At 42.1% G+C, this 25,344-nt stretch overlaps 1 protein-coding gene across 7 annotated transcripts in view; it reads left to right on the plus strand.

The window, feature by feature from the left end:
- MEGF11 (multiple EGF like domains 11) overlaps positions 1–25,344 on the plus strand; it is a 338,635-nt gene that overhangs the window by 75,959 nt on the left and 237,332 nt on the right. For all 7 annotated transcript variants that reach the window (XM_081888442.1, XM_081888441.1, XM_081888440.1 and 4 more), the window contains exons 2-5: positions 4,492–4,596; positions 8,117–8,240; positions 14,389–14,490; positions 15,855–15,955. In XM_081888442.1, coding sequence (XP_081744568.1) covers positions 8,125–8,240; positions 14,389–14,490; positions 15,855–15,955 — 319 coding nt within the window. In that variant the 5' untranslated portion in view covers positions 4,492–4,596; positions 8,117–8,124. The remainder of the gene's footprint in view (positions 1–4,491; positions 4,597–8,116; positions 8,241–14,388; positions 14,491–15,854; positions 15,956–25,344) is intronic.

Raw genomic sequence — 25,344 nt, forward strand, 5'->3', positions numbered from 1 at the left:
TTACTGGAAAACTAGGTGCTTTTGCTAATAATTTCCTGGAAAGAAGCCCCGCCTTTGGGAGAAACAATGGATAATAAATGAGTTAGACGTTACCGGAGATGAAAGATGAGTGAAATTATCCAAAATTAAATTGCAATAGGTGTCGGATCCGGTTGTGTTTCTATTTGTCATTGCATCCCTGGAGTAGCTTATGAAAATTAAAGGCTGGTTCTTGGAAAGGGGAGACCGCCATAAGGTGTTGACAATGAATGTCAAAATTCAAAAGCTTCAGTGTGATCCAGAGGTAACAACTGGAACCAGTTCAACACCGGAACTTTCATCAGTGGCTTGCCTAATCAGGTATAGGGACCCTCAAGCCCTCCAGGACTCTGTGTCTAGCCCTGTCAGGAATGAGCCAGCTCCAAGCGAAGGTTTGCAGCCAAATGCAGAAAGCAGCCAGGAACAGGGAGGCTTTGATGTTAGGCAGGGGAGAGCCGGCAGCTGCAGAATTTGGCTCTTCCTGACCTTGACGGGCGGGCTGATAGGACAGTAGCTCAGAGCAGGCTAGAACACAGCCAAAGCTCACCGCAAGCTCAAATAGGTGTGAATAGACAAGGAGACAGTTCGTCAGAAAAGGAAGAGGCTGGAGCTAATCCAATAAGTCCAAGGAGTCAGTGAATGGGAGGGCTTCTAGATAGGAAGCAAAATGAGATGCAAGGGACGTTGGTTCAATGAATATATTCTGTAGGCACTGGAAGGAATCTTCAGAAGGGTCATCTTGAGCAATGATACCGGAGGCTTTGTTAGAGCTGTCCGGAGCTATCTGTTTGTTTTTGCAACAAATCCTCCTTTTTAATTACCTACGCTTACTGTTTTATCAAGCTGGGAACCTGGACTCTGACAGGCCCTCAGGACTCTCCCTAGGCCATACCTCTCTGGCCACACCACCTGCTCTCCATGCCATGCCCCTCATCAGCCCTGCTTTGCACCCTCCTTGAGTGCTTGTGCTTGGCTGGAATGTGTCCTTGAACTCTGATAATGCTTCCTGCTTGCCTAGGGGTGTGTGTGTGTGTGTGTGTGTGTGTGTGTGTGTGAGAGAGAGAGAGAGAGAGAGAGAGAGAGAGAGAGAGTGTAAACAACCCTACTGTAAAAGGTAAAATTAGCATTAATTGCTAAGCCCACGTCTGTTGCTGGTCCCACCTGCTGATAGCCTGTAGAAGGTTGCACAGGAGGGAATGTGGTCCACCATTTAAATAGTATTATAACTTATCCCACAGACTTAAAAGTAGGTGCAAAAATGCCCACGTTGGCCCATCCACACTTTCGTTTTGTCCTGTGATTTCTAGTATTTTGTATCGCTCTGTTATCATGGGTCTGAGAAAGCTGGTTTTTGTTGTTGTTGCTCTGCTTTCCATGGGAAAGCCTGCTGAATTGTGACAAATTTCAATCCGCAACAAACCCGAAGAAAAAGTTGTCCCTCTTCTGAACTGGTCTTGAAATAGTTCCTGGACTGACTTCTGTGTGCTTTTCCATGAGTGTCATTTGGGACGGTCTGCTTCCATCTCCTTTCCCATGCTACCCCTGCAGAAAAATTTTTCCAGCGTCAAGCACTTCTGGTTTTCTCAGCACGTTCATTTTTTTTAAAAAAATAAATTTTCCCCTATTTAGCGCTCGTATAAAAAATTCTGATCAAACAATATACGTGCAAAATATGTGTGCTCCCACTTGTTTGTTTTGATTGGTTTTGATGCTTCTAATCACGACTCACTCATCTTAGGAGTCTCATAATAACAGAATCCAGCTTGTCTCCCTTTTGAAGAGAGCCAGTTCACAATAATGTTGTTTTGAGTAAATGGGGTTAAAGTGAAAGTTCAAAGACAGCCCTGGGTTGCTGTAGGAAACCCTCCCAGCCTCTGGTTGAGGAAAGAGGTCATTAGTGAGCAGTAAGCTATGCTGTGATTCGGCGGTTCATTATCTCATATACAGAAACCTTGAGAGAGGATGAGTATTTAAGACTCTCTTGCACAACTCTGTGGTTTTCTTGGTCATTAGTCTTTGAGCTTAAGTTTGGTTTTAATGTATTCTTTCCTCCACGGACAACTCGGTGCACCTGTACTCTGTTTCTCCAGCAGCAATTTCTTTGAAATTGAGCAAGGAGGAGGATTATGTCTCTCACTCCATCCGAAAGAATCTCACATTCCTGATCCATTTTCATAAAATGTCTTTGGGAATTTAGTGCTTAATGTCCAGAAATCTTGATCTGATTTAAATTACAATCTTGGGAGTTCCTCTTGAAGAGTTGAATGAATTCATTAGCATTAAAAGTCAGGGAAGAAAAATATTAATTTGTACTTCTTTAATGCAGTGTCTACTCGCACACCCTCCAGACTTACATATTCCCCCAGTATCCTTTGACATTTTTGGGATAAGTAGAAATATGCATCTCCTACTGAATCATGCAAGCATCTGAACGCAGGGACTGCTGTGGATCAGCAGCCAAAAGTTGGGTTTTAATTCACTTGCTTTTCTTGCCTACCTGTGGCTTTAAAACAAGTAACTACTTTTAAATATTTATTTAAATATTTATTTATCATGTGTATTCCCTGTTCTTTAGCTTCCAAATTTCTTAGTATACTGTACTACATTGGATACAACCCAGTGAAACTAAGGGCTTGTCCATACTTTGTTTGCTCCTCTGCTTCCCCCCAGGAAAACCGATGGTTTAGCACTGAATCGGAGCAAACAGCATATAGGTTTTCTAAGGATTGCCATTTGTTCTGATTTATTGCCAAAGAGCAGGTTTTCCAAGGGAAGGCAGTAGGGCAAAGACAAAACTGCTCGGATCTGTGATGTCCAGGCACGGGACAAACAGAGGTGTGGTTGAGCTCTAAGTTAAAGTCACTTAGCAGTGTATGGGTTGTTTTGGTGGAATATTGCACAAGGGAAAAGACTAACCAGATATTGTTGTACAGTTGAGTTATTGTTGGAACGTGCAAGAGAGCAGCCCTGACATATGATGGGACAAGGGAGAAATTTGACTCAGTTCACATTTAAAGACAAATCGCCTAATCTGTGCCTTCTGAAACAACACACGTACCAAAATGCAGCCGTCTTCTGAAATTCACACATCTCCAAATTTTGCAGTGCAGTTCTCTAGCCAAGTACAAAAATGCATAGACTGGGGGTAAAGTGTTCATATGAACGTATATATTAGTGAAGACAACATACAAAAATGTGTTATGTGCTGGGCAAAATGGTTTTGCAACCCTGTGCATATTAGGGAAAATTGCATACAAATATTAGGAGAAATACACATTATCTATTAACTTTATATACCCTCCTTCATCTGAGGATTACAGAGCAGTTTACAATATAAAAAACGAAAATGCATAACATAGTAACAAACAAAACCAATACTGCCCCGCAGTTTAAAAGGCCATTTATTATTTAATTAGCCAAAGGTCTAGGAGGCTAGAAAGTTACTGTTTGATTTTCAGAGAGAGCCATGTGGTCTAGTCTAACCCATCTCTTAAGGGATTGAAATGAGAACAGAATGTGGGGACTGGGAACTCCTCTATGCAATCCTGTAGTCCTTGGATGGGCTGCAAAAATCTTCAAACAGTCAGTTCTTTTCTTTATGCGTATAGTCCCCCTTCTCCATTCTACAATAACTAATATATCCTAGTTCTGTGTGGAAAGTTGGTTTAAAAGGTTTGAAATAAATAAACAACTTGGAATGTGGCTCACCATTGCTTCTTTCAACCTGAACCTTAAAGTCACTCTTCAGTCTATATAGGGCTCTTCCAGATGTCTCTTTCAGTATGCATTCATGATGATTTGTGCTTGTGATGGTACTGGGAAGTTCCTACACTACTGTATTTCAATTTCAACACTGTTTGTGCCTGCAAACGTTCTGAGGCAGACATACTGCTTCATTTCCATTTGCTGCATGTCCCATAATTTCTTGCTGAAATCTTTTAACTTCTTATACCACAAAATGTTCTGGTTTATTTTTTGTTCTGCTTTTGTTGGGCAGCAGCCCGCAAGTGTCCCTTTAGACAGCAGTAATGTAAAAGCACTGGGAAAGCATGGCAAAACATCTAATAAAACAGAATGATGTGTGGACAGTCCAGTATAAACCCATCACTAATGCAGTATTATTACATTAATGACATGTTGCAGAATATCCTCCAACAGCCTCCCCCCAATTTGGAGAGAGCCCTAAATGTCTTTCCTGATCTTCCTTATTCTAGCTTTATTCCTCATTCCTTACACCCCCACTTTTTAAATATTTAACCTGAATGTGATAGGAAATGCTGATTAGCTTTTGCATTTGAAAAATCCTCATTTTGGTCATCTGGCCGCTGGTACATCCAGCACAATTTCACTCTGGCATTACTTGAGCAAATATTTGCAAGTAGGGATTTCCTCGTCAAGACACCTATCTACATCTGTTTTTTAATTCACTTCTTCTCCTTCCCTTTGTTCAGCTGTGTATTTCTCTCTCTGCAGTTTCTGAAGGACGTCTGAGAAGCCTGCAGAGTGGTTCTTTCTCTTGCCAATGAACTCTGAATACTTGATGGATTCATAGCCACAAGGGATTTACAGCACACTGAGGTGAGGCTGTTAAAAACTTGCAAATTCAACTTTTAGTTTGCTTTTTGTTTTGTTTCAGTTAAACAACATAAACAGAGCTTACTTTGGACATATTTGACAGGTGGACAATCTTTCCATTTCAGGTGGTCATTACAATAACACTATAACAATAACAATAACAATGAACTAGCGCCTGAGTTCGCTGTTTATTGTAACCCTTCTTCTCTGTGAACCCTTTCCCTTTTATGTCATGTCTTTTAGATTTTAAGTTCAATAGCAGGGACTGGGTTTTTTCCAATGTAAATTACCCCCCCCCCCCAAAAAAAAACCACCTTTCAATAAATAAAGTGAAACAACTAAGGCACAATCAGATTTCGGCCGTGATGCAGGAGAAAACAAGGCCATGATGCAGGAGAAAACAAGGCCTTGTTTTCACTGAGCTGGTAAACCTTAGGAAGGTGGCTAGGCTGAGGTCCAAGGAAAATCCTGACATACTAATTTTCTATATCCAAGGAATCTTTTTGTATGAAGTCTTTTTAACCCCAGCCTGCCATCTGAAGTGACAACAGCCTGACAAGAGGTTGACCACTTCAGGTCAAAACTGGGCCAAAGGATAGGCCAGAGTGAAGCAGTGCCTGAGAGAAAAATCTTGTTCTGAGGAAATTTTTTTCACAACATGATGTGTTTTGTTAATTATAGCTGATTGGGTTGTGTGTTCCCATTATCCATCACATCACTTCCAAATGGTTAAGCCTCCTTTCTCTCTCTTTTAACTTTATTACCTCAGCTTTCTCATTGACACCAAGCCGTTCATTGCCAGTTTCATTATAACGGGATGAAAATACCTTCTCTCCACTAACCCACTAATCTTAGTGTTCATCTTAACATTTCTACTAAGTTACCCTCCTTTCCTCCCTCCCTTGGGATTGATTTTATTTTATTTTATTTATGCGTGAAATGGCAGCCACTCTGGATTTTAGCTTTCTGAAGTTTCTTGACAGAGAGAGACTTGGTCAATTTTGCCTTACTTTGTTATTGATTTTAATAATATTTCATAACTGATCAACTTAGCATACCCGATGCAAGGCAGCTCCTATACCATTATAAGCATGAGGAATAATTACACTTTACATTAACTCGAGACAACCGTGTTTTTTGACATCACTCTGGGAGTGATTGTTGCATATCCATATCTGAAACAGAAGAAATAAAATCCCACCAAACAGAATTGAAATGTTCAGGGCCCTCTTTTCCCTTGGAAGCATGTAGTTTTGTGTTATTTTTCCTGCAATGGCAGGAGCCCATAAGGAAATATTCAAATTATGTAGTGCTTTCCAACGTTGCACTATGGAAATCTAGGCAGCTACCAGCATCCACGTAAGAAGATCGTTGGTTAAAAAAAAAAAAAGGCCTTTGGTCAGTCTACGTGTTCAACAAAGAAAACTGAGGGAAAGCATGAATAGGTGTTTTAATTATTTTAGTTATTTCTTGGTGCCATTTATGCATTGCTGACATGGTATCTGGCGTCAAAACATAGATTTGCTGCATTTTTTGACTAGCTCCTCCTTTGTTGACCTGGTGCCCTGCAAATGTTTTGGACTCCAACTTGCATCAACTTCAACATTATGTTAGCTTTGGCTCATTGGAGTTGTAGGCTAAGACATCTGGAGGGTCGCAAGTTGTGGAAGGCTTGTTGGAGTAATACAGTGCTTTTCTATGGTGAACGTATTTATTTATTTAGACTATTTCTATAAAAGGTAAAAAAAAAAAGGGTAAAGGATCCCTGGACGGTTAAGTCCAGTCAAAGGCGACTATGGGGTTGCGGCGCTCATCTCGCTTTCAGGCTGAGGGAGCTGGTGTTTGTCCACAGACAGCTTTCCGGGTCATGTGGCCAGCATGACTAAACCACTTCTGCTGCAACAGAACACCATGCTGGAAACCAGAGCACACAGAAACACTGTTTACTTTCCCGCCACTGTGGTACCTATTTATCTACTTGCACTGGTGTGCTTTCAAATTGCTAGGTAGGCAGGAGCTGGGACAGAGACACAGGAACTCACCCCATTGTGCGGATTTGAATCGCCAGCCTTCTGATCGGCAAGCCCAAATTCTAAGCAGCGTATACAAAAGTAAAACAACAACAGATGTTACAAAAATGTGCAGCAAAACTCTTAATGCAAGCTACTAATAAATATAGACAATTTTCCTTCTCTATCCACTTTCTCCATGCCACGCATAATTTTATAGACCTCTGCTATATCACCTGTTCCTCGCTTTTTCTTTGCACTAAAAATTCCCAAGTGCTACAGTCTTTCCTCATAGAGGAATTTCTCTAAGGATGGTCCTGCCACATTGCATCCTAAACACCAAAGATGTGTAAGGACCCTAAAGGGTTGCATACATCCCCTGCAAAAACCTGTGAGGCTCTGACTCTGGTTTGTCATCCAGAAGGAGGGAAACTCTATCCCTGGGGGCCACCATCAACCATGCCGTTTGGCATTTGTTTTTTGTGAATGTAGATTCCAGGGAGTGAATGACTACAGAAAAGGGAGAAACCCAGTTCTTTCTTTGATATGAACGCACCTAATTCACACATAAAATACCCCAATCACCACACCATCGTTCAAAATTTGCATTTCTCTGAAATTTGGCAGTGTAGTTCTTCAACCAACAATGTGTATATCAGGGGAAAGTGTTCATAAAGTGCATGTATATATGTGAATATAACTTTAACTTGCATAAGGGAAAACTGCATACAAAAATGTGTATAATAGAAGGAAAAAGTAGTGAATTTTTTTAAATTGCAAGCTAATGGGGGAAATGTAACAAACTAAACTTAAAACATAGGGGGAAATGAGAAATGGAGGGCAACTTGTAACTGGCAGATACAGCCATCATTAATTGCAATGGCAGGGAGCTGAAGTCTATCTCTCAGGTATATCATAGCCCTTAAAGCATTAGGTTGAACGAGAACTTTCTAAAATGGTGCCTCAAAAGTAAATGGATTTCTTCTCTGAACTCCGTAATAAGTCCTGAAAATTCAATTGATTTTCTGTCAATCAATCATAATCTGTAGTAGCCATGTTTTGGAGGCAGATTTGGCAGCCTTGTGCTTGACACTTGCAAACTCTGTTAAAATTAGCAAGAGCTGGTTTCTGTCTTGGGTGAGTGTAGAAGTAAGCTATTATAATGCCTCAGTGGTTCACTTTAAGGAAATCTTTTTAAAAAAAATTAATCTTTTTTAAAAAAACAAGCATAGGAATTGCGGAAAGAACACATTGCTAATGGAGAAAATTAATGCCAACAGATGCTTTGGCCTTCAGTTTTCTCTTTTCTTTTGTTCAAAGCTTTGATTCCTGATGTGATGGGTAGCACATCTCTTAGGCCGAGAGTCGTTGACTGGCCCAAGGTCTCCCAGGTCCAACTCCAACACTCTAACCACTACACTAGACTGGCATAAAATGTACCAGAATCTATAACTCGTTAATTATGATACTAGGAAGCAATTGTTTGTATTAATGCTTTTCTCTCCTTTGCTTAGAAGCAGCGATGATGTTCTGCCTCCTCCTGTGGTGGAATCTTAAAGTCCTTGCCCTGTCTCTCCTTCTGAAAACCACCATCTCCTTAAATCCAGATGACCCAAATGTTTGCAGCCATTGGGAAAGGTAAAATTTTGCTCCTTCGCAGATTTAAAAACCTCTGTATACCACTTTATTTATAGAGCAGTTCTCAACATAGTTTGATACAAAACTGGAATAAAAATGCTGTCAAGATACACTGAGCCTTCCTTGGGCAGAGAATTGCACAGACCCACAGTTGAGGACCCCCTTCTCAGTCACAATCCACCTCATTTTTGAGGAGGACCTTGAGAGCAGATCTTCCATTGTAGAACAGTGTCCTCTTATGAGCAGTGCTTCAAGATTGGAGGCATGTCCGGAGGAGTTTACTTTGAATTCTCTCTTGAGTGTGCACTACCTGCCTTCAGAGGAGTCTCATTTCCCCTGCTGTGGTTGTGCTATTGTCCCCCTGGTCAAAATGCTCATGGAGATCTTGATATGAGGAATGCAGTCAAGGAACTGTTATCATTGTGGGTGACTTCAACTATCCTCCTATAGACCGGCTACATAAGTGTTCCAGTCATAACAAAGAGGTAACATTTCTGAATACCCGAAATGACTTGTGCCAGACATTACTGACTTGTTAAGCTGAGGTTGCTGCTCATGTGGTCATAACTTCCAAAAGGGCAGGAATATGAGGCTTCCATCTTCTTTATCCAAAGCCGGATAACCTTTAGATGTTGTAGGGCAAACTATCTGACTGTGATTTGTCACCTTTGGAATTTCTGCTTTGGGAAGGGCTTTGCGTGAAAGTCCCTGCCTAGCATTTCCAGGTAGAGCTGGGAATTGACCTCTGCCTGAAACCATGGATAGCTGCTGCCAGTCAGTGTAGACAACAACAAACCAGATGGGCCATTTGTCTGACTCTGTATAAAGCAACTTCCTACGTAGGTCCCACTTTTCTGCCGTAAAGCTCTTAAGCTAAGCACAGTCTTGCTTGTTTTATCCAAGAACAGGCTCTTTAAAATGTGTTTCACCTTATGTTATAATGAATATGAATCTTCTTTAAGTAACGTAAACAGCTCTTAGTGGCATTCTGAAGTTCATTATGCTTAGATTTATTAAGGTGTTGTGTGCGTGCATTTTTTTATTTTATTTTTAAGGATGTTGATCACGCAGCACAACAGGCTTTGAGGGCAAACGTGGGTGGAGATGGAGCCTGTGATTTGGTATTGTTTGCAGTTGCACAGCAAAGTACATTTCAAGCCCAGGAATACAGTATTGATTTTGTGTGAAAGGAGTCAGCAACCCAGAGACCCAATCAAGGAGAAACAAAAATTAAATACCAGAATTGATTGGCTGCCCCGGCCAAGATGACTGTGATACTTAGATGGTAATAAATCAGCCCAAAGAGATTGAGTTAGGGTGAGGTCAAGAGGAGCAAACAGGATCATAAAATAATAATCAAGATGACGAGGGGGTTTATGTTAATAAAAGAGTAGTCTAAATACGTTCCGCTTTGGCATATTTGCCAGCAGGATATCTCATTGCCCCGCGCAGACAAAAGAGAGGTCAGCTCTTAGGGCTGACATTTTGTTGGCTGACAAAACCAGGTGCTTAAAGCCCTGTGCCCAAAGCACTGTAGGGTATACTCCTGCACACACACAGGTTTTCCAGTAGGAGTGGGGGAGAAATACATTTTGGCATGAAACTCTCTAACTTGCACTTCCTGAAACAAGGTGGGAACCAATGTACTTAACCCTTTGGCATTTGCATTTCTCTGAATTTTGCACTGCCATTCTCCAACCAAATAAGGTGTATTAAAATGTGTATATTGGGGGAACCCAGGGCTATTTTTCTAGAAAAATGGTGCTGAAGCTCACCATGAACCTTGTTCTCTTAGAATGGCAATGGAACCCACCTGAGAGGTGCTGGAGCTGAGCTCTGATGAGTTCTGGCTGGGGGGAAAAAGCCCAAGGCAAAACTATGCATATATTAGTAAAAAATGCATTGTATTGGGAGAATGCCAAAAATGGTGTATATCAGGAGAAATTCTCACTAAAACACTGACGGATTTTCTTGAGGACTTAAAAAAAAAATGTGGAAATGTGGAGAACTGAACTTAAGAATGGGAAAATGAGAAAACTGAAATTGACATATTTGTCCCTGCTTAAAATGTGGCCACAATCATTTCTGATGTTGGCTATCACGGTAAGGCCTCTGAATCCAAAGAGCTTCTGCTCTCAGGCAAATGGCAGGTTCGGACTAAGCGTCAACCCTTGGATTGCCTTCATTTAGGACCCCCATGTTGCAGAGCTCAGGTACATATCAATCCTCTTAACTAAGTGAGTTTCAGGACCCTGAAGGTAATACTTTTGAACCCTGACAGCAGAGCAATCAATAGAAACAGACTGACAGGCATTGAAGGTGATCTCTAAACCTACTCTGTCTTGATACAGCGTGCTTAACTCCCCCAAAGGCTGCTGTTTTATAAAGCAAGACACTGTATTAATAAGTAGTAATAGGATTTACTAAATATAGATTTTAAAAAAAAATCTATAGTGTTTTACATCCTTACAACAACCCCTTAAACTAAGGAAAGCGTGTAAGGGAAGTGCTGTGTAAGGCTATTGTGTGAACAAAAATACAAATTTTGCTTTGAAATGCATATTTTAGGGAGGAGCTGTATTGAAAAGATTTGAAAAGCTTTGAAAAAAATGTGTGTTTTATGGCCAAAATGTATAGGAAAATGTGTACAACTTACCGGTACATGCAGATTTCTTGCATGTCCTTTCAAAACCCAGGATGGAGCAGACCCATGATTGAGTGCTTGCTGAACCCACATGCAATGGGCTTAGGTTAGACTAATAGAACCATAGAATTGTAGAGTTGGAAGGGATCCCAAGGCTCATCTAGTTAAACCCCCTGCAATGCAGGAATCTCAACTAAAGCATCCATGACACATGGCCACCCAACCTCATCCGTTCCTCATAAGGCTTGGTTTCCAGACCTTCGATCATCTCGGTTGCCCTCCTCTGCACATACTCCAGCTTGTCAATATCCTTTTAAAATGGTGGCGCCCAGATTTGGACACAGTATTCCAGGTGTGGTCTGAGCAAGGCGGAACAGAGCAGGACTATTACTTCCTTTGATCAGGACGCTATACTTCTGTTGATGCTGCCTAGAATAGCATTATCTTTTTTTGCTGCTGCATCACACTGTTACCTCATGTTAAGCTTGTAGTCTACTGAGATTCCTAGATCCTTTTCATATGTACTACTGGCAATCCAGGTGTCTCCCATCTCATATTTGTGCAACTGGTTCTTCCTGCCTAAGTGCAGACCCTTACATTTGTCCCTGTTGAAAGTCATTTTGTTATTTTTGGCCTAGTTCTCCAGCCTGTTAAGATCATACTGAATCCCGATTTTGTCTTCTGTGGCATTGGCTACCCCTCCCATTTTATTGGTTGACGCAATGCTAAAGTTTTTCAGGGAACAAACAAACAAACAGAGAACCCGCTGCTTAACTCACAATTTATGGTTCTCAATTACTGGTTAATTTCTGCTACAAATTATCTTGGATTAAAATAGGTTCTGTTTAAAATGAGCAAAAGTGAAAAATCAAGCCCCAGAGACCTCTTTCCTGTTTCTAATATAAAAAAGCCTTGTGTTTGATTGGTGTGCCCATCATTTTGCGGGGCTAGTGCCTTCATCATCAGAATGAAGTGCCGGGAAGCCTCGACAGCATTATGTTAATATGTGCTTTTAATTAGCCTTTTTTGTACACAAGTAAAAGCTGAACAGTCCCAGGAGGAAGAATATCTGATATGGTTTTATGTGAGGGCATAGAACTCCCCCCACCCCGATCCCTCTTTCTTTCTTTTTTATTAATGGTGGCAAGCTTCAATCAGTTTACATTTTTCCATTGCTCTTTACAAGATTTCCTTTTTTCTTGGTTCAGAAGCTCCGTGTCAGAGACAAAGCTTTGAAAATCACTTGCCTGTTCTTTCAGTGTTCCACATCGTGAGGGCAGTTTGTGACTTGTCCATACTTGTCTCCCCCAACAGAGCCCCCACTTCCACAGCTTGTAGCCATCAGTAAGCCCAGAAATGAATACTGGTTTAACTGGATGGCGGCCAGTTTCAGCCTGCAGGCCTGCAAATTAAGGACACACATTGTTTTTGGTGGGGTGGGGGCTGCTGCTTTGGTTCTGATGTCTCAGTGTTTATTTATTATTCATTATTATCATTCATTCATTATTCATTAAGAAATAATACCTGAGTGGCGTACAATATAACAAACATAACAACAATAAGTTATGTTAACGCAAATAAAACACATTGATCCAGTGGGGCAGGCATGCCAAACTTCACCAAAAACAAGGTGACTGAAGGCATGGTTGCAAAAAAATGTTTTTTTGAACTTGTTTTTAATAGCCCACCAGGGCCCTTCGTACTTAAAAATGGAGTGATTTCTTTAAATTAAAGATAGCCTTTCTAGCAATCTATGGCAGCTAATATGAGAAGTAATTCATCAGGAGCCAGAGTCAGGGGCAGGTCAGCAATAATACACCTGGTGCCAGTGAAGTTAATTCTTTTTCAAAGGAACTGAAACAGCACAGGGCTGGTGTTCACAGTAACACTTCCCAGGAGGTCTTGTCCCAATGAGGCAGTTGCGAAGACTGAAGGTCCCTGCTTTCCCACAGCTCCCTAAGGCTCCTCCCCCGGTTCCTTCCCTAGGAGCCTAAGGCTCCTTCATCTTGTCTCTCTTTGCTCTGCTCACTTCATTTCTCTGCATGTTATGGAAGACCAGAAGGGAGAAGGGCTTGTCGCAGGAGGAGCCGGAGACCCCCTGGCTTCTTCAGTAGCCTACCACATCTCAATCTCCGGGCCTCCCTCCTCTCCAAGCTTCTGTTTCTGTCTCTGATTCTGGACTGCTCTCTGCTGCAGCCTCTTCCTGTTCACTAAAACCTGTTGCCTCTTCAGCTTCCTCCTCCCAGTCTTCTCCCTCTTACCACTCTTCATCGTCCGACCACCAGTCCCCTGGCTCTGAGCTGTCTTTCCCCAGCAGTTCCCTTGGGGGTTCCCCAGCTGCTGTCTCCTACCAGTCCTGTGCACTCAGCCAGTCCATGACATAATCTTTCACTTATTTCTTGATCTGAAAAAGCTTTGGCCAATGTGAGCATCTATCTAGCTTTCATCTGTTATTAGACCAATTAGCTCAGGATCAACTTTTTAAAACCCCTGGACAGCCTTACCTTTGCTGGTGGTTGGCCATTGTTTGGTGCCTCGGAGAACCTAAAACAATTAAAGTAGGTCATTCGGGATTTGATTTGGGGAAGTCCTCTTCTGATGCAGGCTACAATCTATCAAAACCACCTTTCCCCGCTCCACCTCTTTCCCCCTTTTCTTCCTAATGTCTCAACAAATGAAACTGACCTGTAAAAAAATGTTACTTGGGGGGAAAAAGAGAGAGAGAAAGATTGCACATACTTTTGTAAACCAAGAAAATCTTTAATAAAAATACATTAACAACCACCACCACCACCACCACCACCTCACGGGTATCTACCATTAGATCACGATCGATCTGTTGGACATTCCTGCTATATGCCACTGCTGCAGCTAGAACCTTATTGGCACAAAGGTGGAGAACAAGTATAGTACCCACTAAGGAAGAATGGCATTGTAAAATGTTTGAACATGTTGAACTGGCTGGTCTGACAAACAAGTATAAGAGAAAATGGAGATAAGGAATACAAGGAGGAACGGATCATGTTTATTGAATATTTCAAGAACCAGTATGAATAAATACATAGCCTAGCAGGTCTCGGGTAAATCCAGCAGAGTTGAAAGAGATAGAGGTTTTTAATAGATAACAAATTGGATGATTAAAAAGATGTGGATTATGCAGAGCAGTAGAAAAGCAAAGGAAGCAGGAAAAGGGTGGAAGGAAAGTCATATACGGTATATGTATACCTGCTGTATTTGGTACGAAGTTGTAAGTGGGACAAGGGGAGCAGGGTTAAGTATGCTCTCTGTTCCTGTTTTTGCAAGTAAAAAAAGGATAAATATTCCAAACAAATACATGCTGGGTCTTTGGGAGACCTTGGAGGGCCAGAGTGATTTGCTGTGACTTGTAACCTTCACATGTTGCGGAGAGCAGGAGCTTTAATATATGAGCGAGAGAGAGGGGCAGGGGGAGCTTTTACAAGCTAATGACCCACCTTTTCTCCCCCTTTCATTGTCTGCTTCCAGCTATGCCGTGACTGTTCAGGAATCGTACTCACATCCCTTTGATCAGATCTATTACACGAGATGCACGGATATCCTGAACTGGTTCAAGTGCACTCGACACAGGTAAGTGGCGATCGGAAGATATTTCAATCTCCCTCTACCGTTTCATCTTCTCCACATTGCCTTCTTTTTATCTAAGCCTCGGTGATGCTCTCAAGATGCTGAGGATAAATATAGACCTCTCTTTGCCAGAATCCTCCTGCAAAATTAAAGAGGCTGAAATGGAATTTTTTTCTTCCAGAGAACTTGCTCTTTTTTTCTTTTTCTTTTTTGTTGTTGAAAACATGACCAATTTGGTATTGTAAATCTGCAACTAATTTGGGTTTATTATTATTATTTTACCTTTTTTGGAACAAAACATAAAATTTGGATTTAAACTTAAGTCACCCAATTCAGAAGGAATGAAATGTAAATATCCTGGGGGAAAGTGCAGAGAAGAAGAACTCAAAAGAGCACCTTCCTCTGTGAGGAAAGGTTACATTTGAGGGTTTTTAGTTTTTTTTAAAAAAAGGTGAATAAGGAAGGGGTGTGGGGAGAGAAATGATAGAGTTGTTTAAAATGATGCATGATGCATGGTGATTAAGAAAGTGGACAGGGAAGGTTTTCTCCTAGAACCAAGGGCCATCTAGTGACGCTGAATGTTGTGAGGTTTAGGGTAGACAAATGAAGCAATACTTCACACACCACAAGTTAAACTTTGGGAGTTGCTACAGTAAGATGTGGTGACATTTGCTGACTTGGCCTGATACACTGGGGCTCTTCCTGTGTTCTTAACTGAGCCCTGAATCACACATGTGCATGCATAACTTAGGTTTGGTTTTTTTACTACTGATGGAAGTATACGTGTTGGATGACTGCAGCTATGAATCATTGACTCCAGTGGAAAACTTGGTTCTTTGAGATGCTACAGCAAGAATGTCTGTTCAAATGGAAGCCATCACTTGATAATTGCAGTCATCAAACGCTGAGCATACATTCACGGATTATCTGTGATATAAAACAGACTAGTTTTCTGCATTGTAGCAGCAATATATTTAATTTGAAGTTCAAATATGAGTTGCACTACAGTTCACAGATGGGTTCAGGAGGTGCAAAGCAGGCAGGTTCACATTAAAATGTGGACAGGAACCAAATTTCACTCCTGTTCCTTTTTAGAGGCAGGCAATGGATTTTGACATTCTTATTTCCACAGAGAGAGACACACAGAGAAAATTGTTTTAGAGTATGAATTGAACTGTAGAGTTCGAAATCTGTATTGATCACACACACACACACACACACACACACACACACACACACAATATATATATATCAAAAAACATTTGAAAGTAATTATTGAACATACCCTCCAGGCAGTAACACAGTGCAAATAGTATTCTGAGTGTGAGCATTGATTTCCAATGTGTTCTTTCTATCTCACAATTTAGAATAAGTTATAAGACAGCATATCGGAGGGGACTGAGGACTATGTATCGGCGACGATCGCAGTGCTGCCCAGGATATTACGAGAGCGGAGACTTCTGCATCCGTATGTACATGAGTTTTGCTGGGTTGGTAGGGATGTGTTGCTGGCACTGGACCATTTTATACAGTTGTTGCCCAACTTTCCAGATGTGTGAATTGAAATTTAAATTACAGCTTGCATTGCTGTGCAGGCAGTGAGTTTGTGCTGGTACCAGCAGGCCAGCAGTACTGGGCAGCAGGGAAGGGGCACTGGCATTGTGCACCATCTCTTCTTTCTGCAGTGCAAGGTCTGGGGTAACCCACCTGGAGTAGTGGAAGGAAGCAGGAAACTGAGCTTGTCAGCTGAGGGTACTTTCAGGACTCTGGACAGCTCCCTAGGATGCTGACCTGCCCAAACCCAACTGAATCAGGATATCCAGCTCACCTGCTTATTTTATTTATTTCAGCAATATATATACTGCTTAATTACAAAAATCTTTAAGTTGTGTAGAATTAATTCAATGAAGGAAAGGTTTAAAAAATCAGTTAAAACTATAAAAAAACCAGAGTTCAGTCAAAATAGCTGCTGAATTTTTTTTTTTTTTTTAAAGTACTCAGTCCAAGTTCAACAGGAAGAGAGGCCTTTTTGAACAACTGGAAGGGAGTTCCGTAAAAGTGAGGTCATAATCCTGAACACATGGTCCCTGGTGGATATGAATGAGCCATGCATCTGAACCATGGGAGACCACTGACAGTGGTCTCCCCAAAGACCACAGTGATCAGGCAGGGATAGAAGGGAGTGATATGGTCCTTAAGGTATCCTGGATCCAAGTTGTTGTAAATTAATACAAGAGCCTTGGACCTGGTTTGGTAGTGTATGGTCAGCTAGTGCAAGCTTTTAAGCACAGGAGTGATGTGCTAGTCTTTCTCCACCAGCATTCTGACCGCAGCATTTTGCAACAGCTGAAGCCACTGGATCAGGCCCAAGGGTAGATTTACATATAGTGTGCTTAACAGCTCTTGGTGTGACAACCAAGAATTGCAAGAGATCTTCAGAGAGTTGTGCCTACAGTTCTAGACCTGGTGGTGGTTTTGAAGGAAGGCATCCCAGTAGATGACCCTGTCGTTGGAGTGGTCTGGGATCTACATGGGTCACCTCTGAAGCATGAATGGCAAATGTGCATGTGAGCATTGGCCCTTGCAGATTGGGGAAAGAGATGGAAATGGGGAGTCTTTATTCCCCAGATGGGCTGGTGAGTTGTGAGTGGTTTATTGAAGTTCCAGGTCTCCACTTTGATGCTATCTGTAGATACAATTTGTGTGGGTTCTTTGGTGATAAATCCTCTCTAACAACAACCCACACAGCTAGGGCTGATGGGAATTTGAAGTCCAAAATATCTGGAGGGCACTGGAATGGGAAAGGCTGAGCTGCCTGGTTATTTCACTGTGTTACCTCGGAAGATACTGATTTCATTTTAATATTTTTGGGCCCTGCTTGAAATAACAAGTGTGAAATTTGCATCCCAGGGAATTGCAAGTATTACAGAGAGAGCCTCCTGTAAATAGCACATTAAAATGTAGTTTGAAAATTGCTTTTCATAGAATTAATAGTTGGTTATGCTGCCACAATTCCCAGGCCTGTTTTCCTGATAAGGAATGATGGATGTTTCATGCCGGAAACGGTTCGCTTAAATGTAGCAAAGTCAGTCGGACAGCGGTTGCACGCTTGAGTTATGTGGCTAATTATATCGCTAACTACATGCACACAGTAATTTTAAATTCTCCGGGTTGCCAACTCCTGTGACTTTGTCTTGTTGCTTTTTTAAAGTCGCGTTCTTAAAGTGTCAGTATTATTTTTTACGGGAAAGATTCTAGCCCTCATGGTTTATGGATGCAAAGTCTCTAAAATCTCATTGTCATACAGGTTGGAATTCTGAAAAGCCAACTGCTTCGCTCCTCATCTCTGATGTGTAAACACAATGTTGATTCCTGCAATAAAATGAGATAAACAAAACCCTTTATTCTGGGTGGAGCAAAGTCAGTGGATGTTCAGTTGCAAGTTCATACCCAGAAAGGTCCTATTAATCTCTTCTGTCCCCACCCCACGAAATACCAGTCATTTCCTGTATATCTGAAAGCAAATTTTGCTGCCAATGTTTCCTCTTATGGGTGGTGGTGACAGCTCTCTGGGCTCTCAGCTGAAGGCCTCCCCAGTTCTGAGGCCCTCTTTAGTTTGGAGAAGAGCCCAGAGGCTTACTTAGGCTCCCTTGCACCCTTGTAAAGAAGTTGTATCATCACCTCCAAAGCTGGGAAAGACCATGGACCAGAAACTAAAAAAGTTTGCTTTTCATCACCAGTGACTTCCTTTGATGCCATTGGAGTCAGATCTGCTCTCCTCCTCCTCCATTATCATCAATCTGTCTGTCTACCTCCCCCCTGCCTCCGCCACTCTACATGGCAGTTTGGTTCCAAGAATTCAGTGTATGCACAAAAACACATATATCCAAACTGCCCCTGCACAAGCTTCCCTAGCCTTCTGAATCTGGTGCATTCAGCAGGCCTTGTCACCCTAGCAATACACAGACTTTAAAAGCCAGTATTTCCCTGCCTGGAAAGAGCTTTTCAGCTTTCTTCCTTGCTTGCAGAATTTCAACCAACTGGCTTTCGACTATCTATGGTTGAAATCACGCAAATTAAATGCACAGCTGAAGTCTGGCAGAGGCGTTCTATCGCAAGGTGGCCATTCATAGGACTGGGCGTTCTTCCTTCACTTGACCTTGTAAAGCCACTTTTGTTGGCGCTAACTGGAGTTAATAGTGTGTGACGAGGGGAGACCAAATCTCATGGAGCATAAAATGATCAAAAGCGCTTATTTTTTTAAAAAAAGTTACCATTTTTTTGAAGTTTTAGATTAAAGACTAATTGGTTCTTCTTTCATTAATAGTAGCCTTGCTTTCTTGTAAAAGTTTTTTGGGTTTTTTAAAAAGATGGCTTTCTAATTAAGTGCAGCACATTTGGATGAGTGAGGACCAAGCTGGTGTTTTTTTATAATAATAAAAAATATCTCTATTCATAGTTTTCTTTCTGGTGGCCCAAAGTCAGGATTCCTTGCTGCGGTCTCCTAATCTTACCCCTTTTTTCATTTGTGCTCTCCAAAAGGCAGGTTTCTGTGACTGTTCTTTATAGTGAAGGCTGTATATTCTGGCCAGGGTGGGGGAAAAGATTATTATTCAATGCTTATAAAGTGCCTAATATTTCCTAAGGGCTGTACATATAAGTCAGTCTCTGTCAGCATGCCCATTATCTAATAGACATGATACGAAAGGAAAAACGAATGGGGAGGGAAAAGGAAAGCAAGCACTGCAGCAGCTAAGAAGAGCCTGCTGGACCAGGAGAATGGCCCACCTAGTTCAGCATCCTGTTCTCGCAATGGCCAACCAGATGCCCCAGTGGGAAATCCATAAGCACAACTGGAGTGCAATAGCATTATTCCCATTTGCCAGTGACTGGCATTCAGGGGCATGCTATCTCTGACAGCTGACCTTCTCTGGTTGATGGAAGAGGCCGGGTTGTTGCCTTCCCTGCTTGCCCTGGTGTTCTTTCTGAGAGATAGAGAGTGCAACCTTCTCTCTCTGTCTGCAAACCTACATAATATTTCTTTAAAATACAGTTAATTCTGGATTTTGGAAGTAACTGGGTGGGTGGAGTGAGTGTTTTGCAAGTGATTGAAGCCCTACTGTTCGGACTTCTGGAAATTCTTGGATAACCCTCTGGCATTTAGAATTTTACCAGGCATTGCTCACATGTTTTAAATTCTATCTTCCTTCACAGCATGGTGCTGGGATGGTGGGAAGGTCTAAGTTTTTATTTCACTTTAAGCACATTCTGTGTCTGGTTGCTCTTGGCTACTGCGTGTATTTTCCCCTGTATTGCTTTTGAGCTTTTCGTTCTTGTCGATTAGGTTCCATCCCCATTGGCAGACATAGGCACACACACAAACACACACCTTCTTACGTGACTGGGCTGGAGGACATGCTGCCTGGTGTGAAGTCCTGAAAGATTTAAAAGCAGCACTTTTGAGATCATAGCTGAATGCTACAACCTCTTTGCAACCACCCCACATTCCTTTGCTCCTGTTGGGCTTGGCTGTATTTCAGCCGTGTCTGTGGCCGTGCTGGAGGTTCACTTCCTGGGACAAGGCTCTTCCATTATGGATGAGTGCTCCCCCCCCCATTACAGGGAGACCATCAATCTCATTTTACTACGACATGATGGATGGAAGTTGGTGGCTAGAGGTGAAAGGAGTTCAGTGAATGAAAGTGCCTTGGTAGCTTGGACACAAGAGATGTGAAACTAGGAACTAAAGAAGTTTGATATCCCCCCTTTTGTCTCTTGAATGGGAGATCTCAAGTAATCACCAAGCATGAAATCACAGCTTTGTCACACTATCGACCAAATAGTCGAAGCGGGTTGGGATGAATTATTTTGGCTGACTTTTTGCTCTTTAACAATTCCATGTCAGAGAATATCCGGAATTAAGGATTCATGTTTTGGACGAATGCTTGAGTTGATCTTTGCTGCCATGCATTTGATAATTGGTCACCTAGGTATTTGGATGTCTGTGAAGACTGATGCTGTTTGGCAGGACAATCTATCCTTTGGAGGAAGGCACTGACTAATTTGGTGAGCAGCTAGTCCTTATGATTTTACTGGGAAGACAAGGGCTGCAGGGAAATATTGCTTGCTGGCCATTGAGCCTCTGAGTTGGGTATGCAACAGAGGTGGGTATTAGACAACCTCTCCCTCCAGGGGACCTTAGGGACCATAGTTCTGTGAGAGATGCTTATTGATTATCCCTCTAGAAAGTATTGATTATTGTGCTCCTTGGATACAGTAAGATAAAAGGGTCATGGATTCATCTCTGCTTATGGATGTCTGTAATAACCAATTAAATGTGACATAGTGGGCTGCATGGTAGGCTCTGCTAACACCTTTCGTGGCTTAGCAGTAGCTATTGGGGCTGAGTATGGGCAGAGGTGAATTTAGGGCAGCACAACCTGTTCCACCGTACTGGGCGCTGAACCTAAGGGGTGCAGGGCATCTCAACTATGACCTAGTGAATTGAGCAGAACAGAAGGCCAGAGGCGTGTGTGTGAGAGTGTGTCAAATTTTGGGCTTGCACAGGGCGCCATTGAAATTTGAAAGACCAAAATCTGTCATGGCAGGAGTTGAATTAGGCTGCAGTGGGTAAGTGGGATGGAGACTTAAGCTTTCCGCATTGCTTCCACCCCATGTGAGTGGTGCAGCAATAAAGCTGCCGGCACATTTGCAAACTAAGCAGGGTCCAGTATGGTTTCAAATAGGATGGGGGACAGTGCAGGAAGTAGGGCTAGAGCAGGCACCCCCAACCTGCAGCTCTCCAGATGTTTTGGCCTACAACTCCCATGAGCCCTAGCTAACAGGACCAGTGGTCAGGGATGATGGGAATTTTAGTCCAAAACATCTGGGAGGCCAAAGGTTGGGGATGTCTGGGCTAGAGGATCTTTGGGGTTCCTTCCGACTTTACAATTCCATGGTGATATGATTTTAATGGCCTTTTGAAACTACTGTTGGTGGTGCTGGGGAGGCAGGCAGACACACTGCACCTGCCTCTCTGTGCCCCTCCTCCACATTAATAGCAATTCAGAGAGGGGCAGTGGAATTTTGATTGGGGAAATGATTAACAAAGCAACAGCTTAAAAATAATAATGATGTGTGTAGTGAGTTTTCAGAAACAGCATACAAAGACTAAAGAAAGAAAACCGCCACAACTGTGTGGAGCGCATTATGGCAGTTAGAATAAAATAAACAGCAGTACAGTTTTGCAGACAGCATAATAAAATAGTTTCCGTGAAGGGACATTTTGGAAGTAAGAGTTACATATCGATAATGCAGCCTCGCCGCATAGAGGCATGTGTCTTTGGGGAGACTATGCAGTGCAGTATTTTTATTTATAAAGCTTATTCTAGAGGCTTTTGAGACCTGACTGCTTTTAATGAGAGGGCTGGTGCTGTGCTGTATTTGTTGTAATTATTTGTATGTTTTAAAAGATCTGAGAGGGATCTTCAATTGTTTAATTATTTTTCTTAATGATTACTTTCTTCTTCTTCTTCTTCTTCTTCTTCTTCTTCTTCTTCTTCTTCTTCTTCTTCTTCTTCTTCATGTTTTTAGCGCTTCCTGTTTTATATGCAAGTTGCCTTGAATCCCTTGAGGGTAAAAGGCAGGATATAAATAAATATATAATAAAAAATATATAAAGACCATACAACGTTCCACAGGGCAGGTACCACTACCAAGAAGGCCCTCTGTCTGGTTCCCTGTAACTTCACTTCTCGGAGTGAGGGAACCACCAGAAAGCCCTTGGAGCTGGACCTCAGTGTGGAGACGCTCCTTCAGGTATACTGGGCCGAGGCTGCTTTGCTCATGTAACCATATACATCCCTCTGAACAATGCTGGCTGCTCAGGAGGGACCCTGTTTTCTGGAAAGAATGAGCTATGTGTTAGTTTCTGTTTCTCACTGTGCAGCTGCTGCGTGGAGTCACAGGACTCTGTTTACATTCCTGGGATTCCATACTATTGGAGTCTCACGGGAAAGGGAGACGGGATGTGACGTTAGTGGTTTCTGTTTCCTTTGTTCCTTTGTTCATTTGCTCTCTGCTTTCATAGAGAGAGGATGTCTTTTCTGTTCTGCGTAGTTTAGAAATAAAACTCTTTACAATGTGGCCAAACCTCTCGTCTCTTCCCTGTGCTGGGACCCCTGCTGGATAGAATGTGCTTGAGGCCTTATCAAAGGCTAAGGTCATTAAACACGTTGGAGGCGATTTCATAGGCTCGGCTCGGAGGAAGATGAGGCCCTATCGGCTTGGCCGAGCGGAGTTCCGACACTATGTCTCTCCTCCTGTTCTCCAGCTCCCCATGATTATGCTTTCTCTAGTAACACAGCAAACTGCCTTATCTATCTCATCACTGTCCACACACTGACTGGCAGTTGCTCTCCAGAGCTTCAGACTGGGGTCTTTACCAGCCCTACGTGGAGATGTCAGGGATTGAACTTCCTACAAGCAGATTAGATGCTGTGCCACTAAGCAGCAGTCCTTCCCTGTGAAGTTATCCAGAGTTGTATTTGAAAACAAACCACACACCGCAGGCCATTAATTTGCACACAAACATGATTTAGTGTATTCAGTTTGCAAAGGTAAGCCTTTTGGCAAAGCAAATGCATAAATTGCAGAAAAATCTCCCCCCACCCATTCCCCGCCTCCAATACACAACAATTGTCCTCTTTTTAAAGGCTTTTAAAATTATTTAGACTAGATTAGAGCTCAGGGTAGCTTTTTGATTTCTTCCTTGATGCTTAAAAAATCCCCCACATCCTGGAGCTCTTTTGTCCTGTGTTGCCCTCTGAGCAGAGACACTAATTGAAGATCTCCTTCTTCTTTTTTTTTGTAAAGAAGAAAGAAAAAGGGAGGAAAGAGCCTCCAATTTACTAAATGGATCCCTTTTTGTTCTGAGGACCAAGCCTTTGTTAATCCTGTCCTTTTCAATCTTTGCACCCTATCAGGTTTATATAAAGCATCTGCAGAGAACTGGTAACTGAGTTTGTGTTGGACAACAGGAGTGGCAATGATCTAGGCACCAAAGGAGGAGGGGATGGCTTCTTAGGAAACACTTCTGCGAAATTAAAGGAGGTAGTGGACTAATAATATATATAAATTTTATATATATATATATATATATATATATGGGTTTTGGTGTCCTCGGGTGTCTTCCCGTGTAAAAGTTGGGGTGTCTAGGCGACGTTTCGACGAGGTCTCACTCGTCATCTTCAGGCTGGTGCTTTCGGCTTCTTGTTACTGGAACAGAGCAGGATCTCAGTGTTTGAGTTCCTATAAATACTGTTGAGGGGGTGTGGTGTATAGCCTCCAATGTTCTGGGCAGAGAGGAAGTTCCCAGGCTAGTGTGCAGAGAGAACTTCCTCTCTGCCCAGAACATTGGAGGCTATACACCACACCCCCTCAACAGTATTTATAGGAACTCAAACACTGAGATCCTGCTCTGTTCCAGTAACAAGAAGCCGAAAGCACCAGCCTGAAGATGACGAGTGAGACCTCGTCGAAACGTCGCCTAGACACCCCAACTTTTACACGGGAAGACACCCGAGGACACCAAAACCTGCATTCCTGTACCCGTGAAAATCTACGAAAGCATATATATATATATATATATATATATATATATATATATATATATATATAGACTTATTAGTCATGTGTTAGACAAAGGTCTCCAAGCGACTTATGACATATTTTAAAACATCAGCCTAAGTAAGTTAAAAAAATAAGCACTTTTCCCCTAGCACATCGAATTCATTAAAAAGCACACACAAAGAGAGAAGCGGGGTGGGTGGGGAGACACCTTCATTATTCTGCTTTTGGCAAATACTGAAGACACACCTTTTCTCTCTGACTTTTGACGCTTGAGATAATATTTTTAGGATCCATTTTATTTTTGTAGTTTTAAATTGTTTTAAACTGTTTTTAATAATGCATAATATTGTGTTTTAATTGTTATAACCCACCCTGGGACCTTAGGATGAGGGGATGGTAATAAAGTGTAATAATAATAATAATAATAATAATAGATGTTGGTAGGGATAGGCTCAGTCAGCAGAGCACGAGACTCGTAATCTTAGGGTCGTGGGTTCAAGCCCCACGTTTGGGCAACAAGATTCCTGCATTGCAAGGGGTTGGACTAGATGACCCCTGTGGTCCCTTCCAGCTCTACAATTCTATGATTCTGTTATTCTAAGTAATAAATTTAAAATGTAGAAAACCAAGGTGGTGCTTGGAATACGGCACAGAGAGGAGTATTTTACATTGCAATGGTTTGCAGAGTCTGCTTCTGTTGTTGAATTTCCTAAGCACCCCCCCCCAGCTGTCAACATTTCCCTTTTTTAAAAGGGAAATTCTCTTATTCTGAATAGGATTCCTCGCAAGAAAAGGGAAAAGTTGACAGCTATGCTCCTCCCCATGTGTTTCTGGTCTGGGACCCTGTCAAATACCTTCCATGGTCCTCTGCATTGCCAGTCAGCATTGCTGTAGTGCATTTACACCTCACTCTTCGCTACCTGAAGTAGACAAGGTGGCGTAAGTAATGCATTATTTGGGTTTTAAAAAATCCCACCGGGAGGCTCTCTCAATGAAGCCATATGGCCTAATTGTTAAACAGCTGGACTGTCGAAATAACCATTCCACAAGCCTCCCACCATCTGCACAAATTTAATTTTCTTTCTGTTTGGGGAATAGGCTGGTATAATACAGCAGCAGGACGGTCAAGCGATCTTCTGATTTGGAAAGTGAAATAAGGCTGAGCCTTCCCTTCTCGCAACCACCCTGCCTGGATGCGAGAAATGCCAGCTCAGCGTTTTTTGAATT

The sequence above is a fragment of the Podarcis melisellensis genome, assembly GCF_964234715.1.
Source record: "Podarcis melisellensis genome assembly, chromosome: 14".
Classification (NCBI taxonomy): Eukaryota; Metazoa; Chordata; class Lepidosauria; order Squamata; family Lacertidae; genus Podarcis; species Podarcis melisellensis.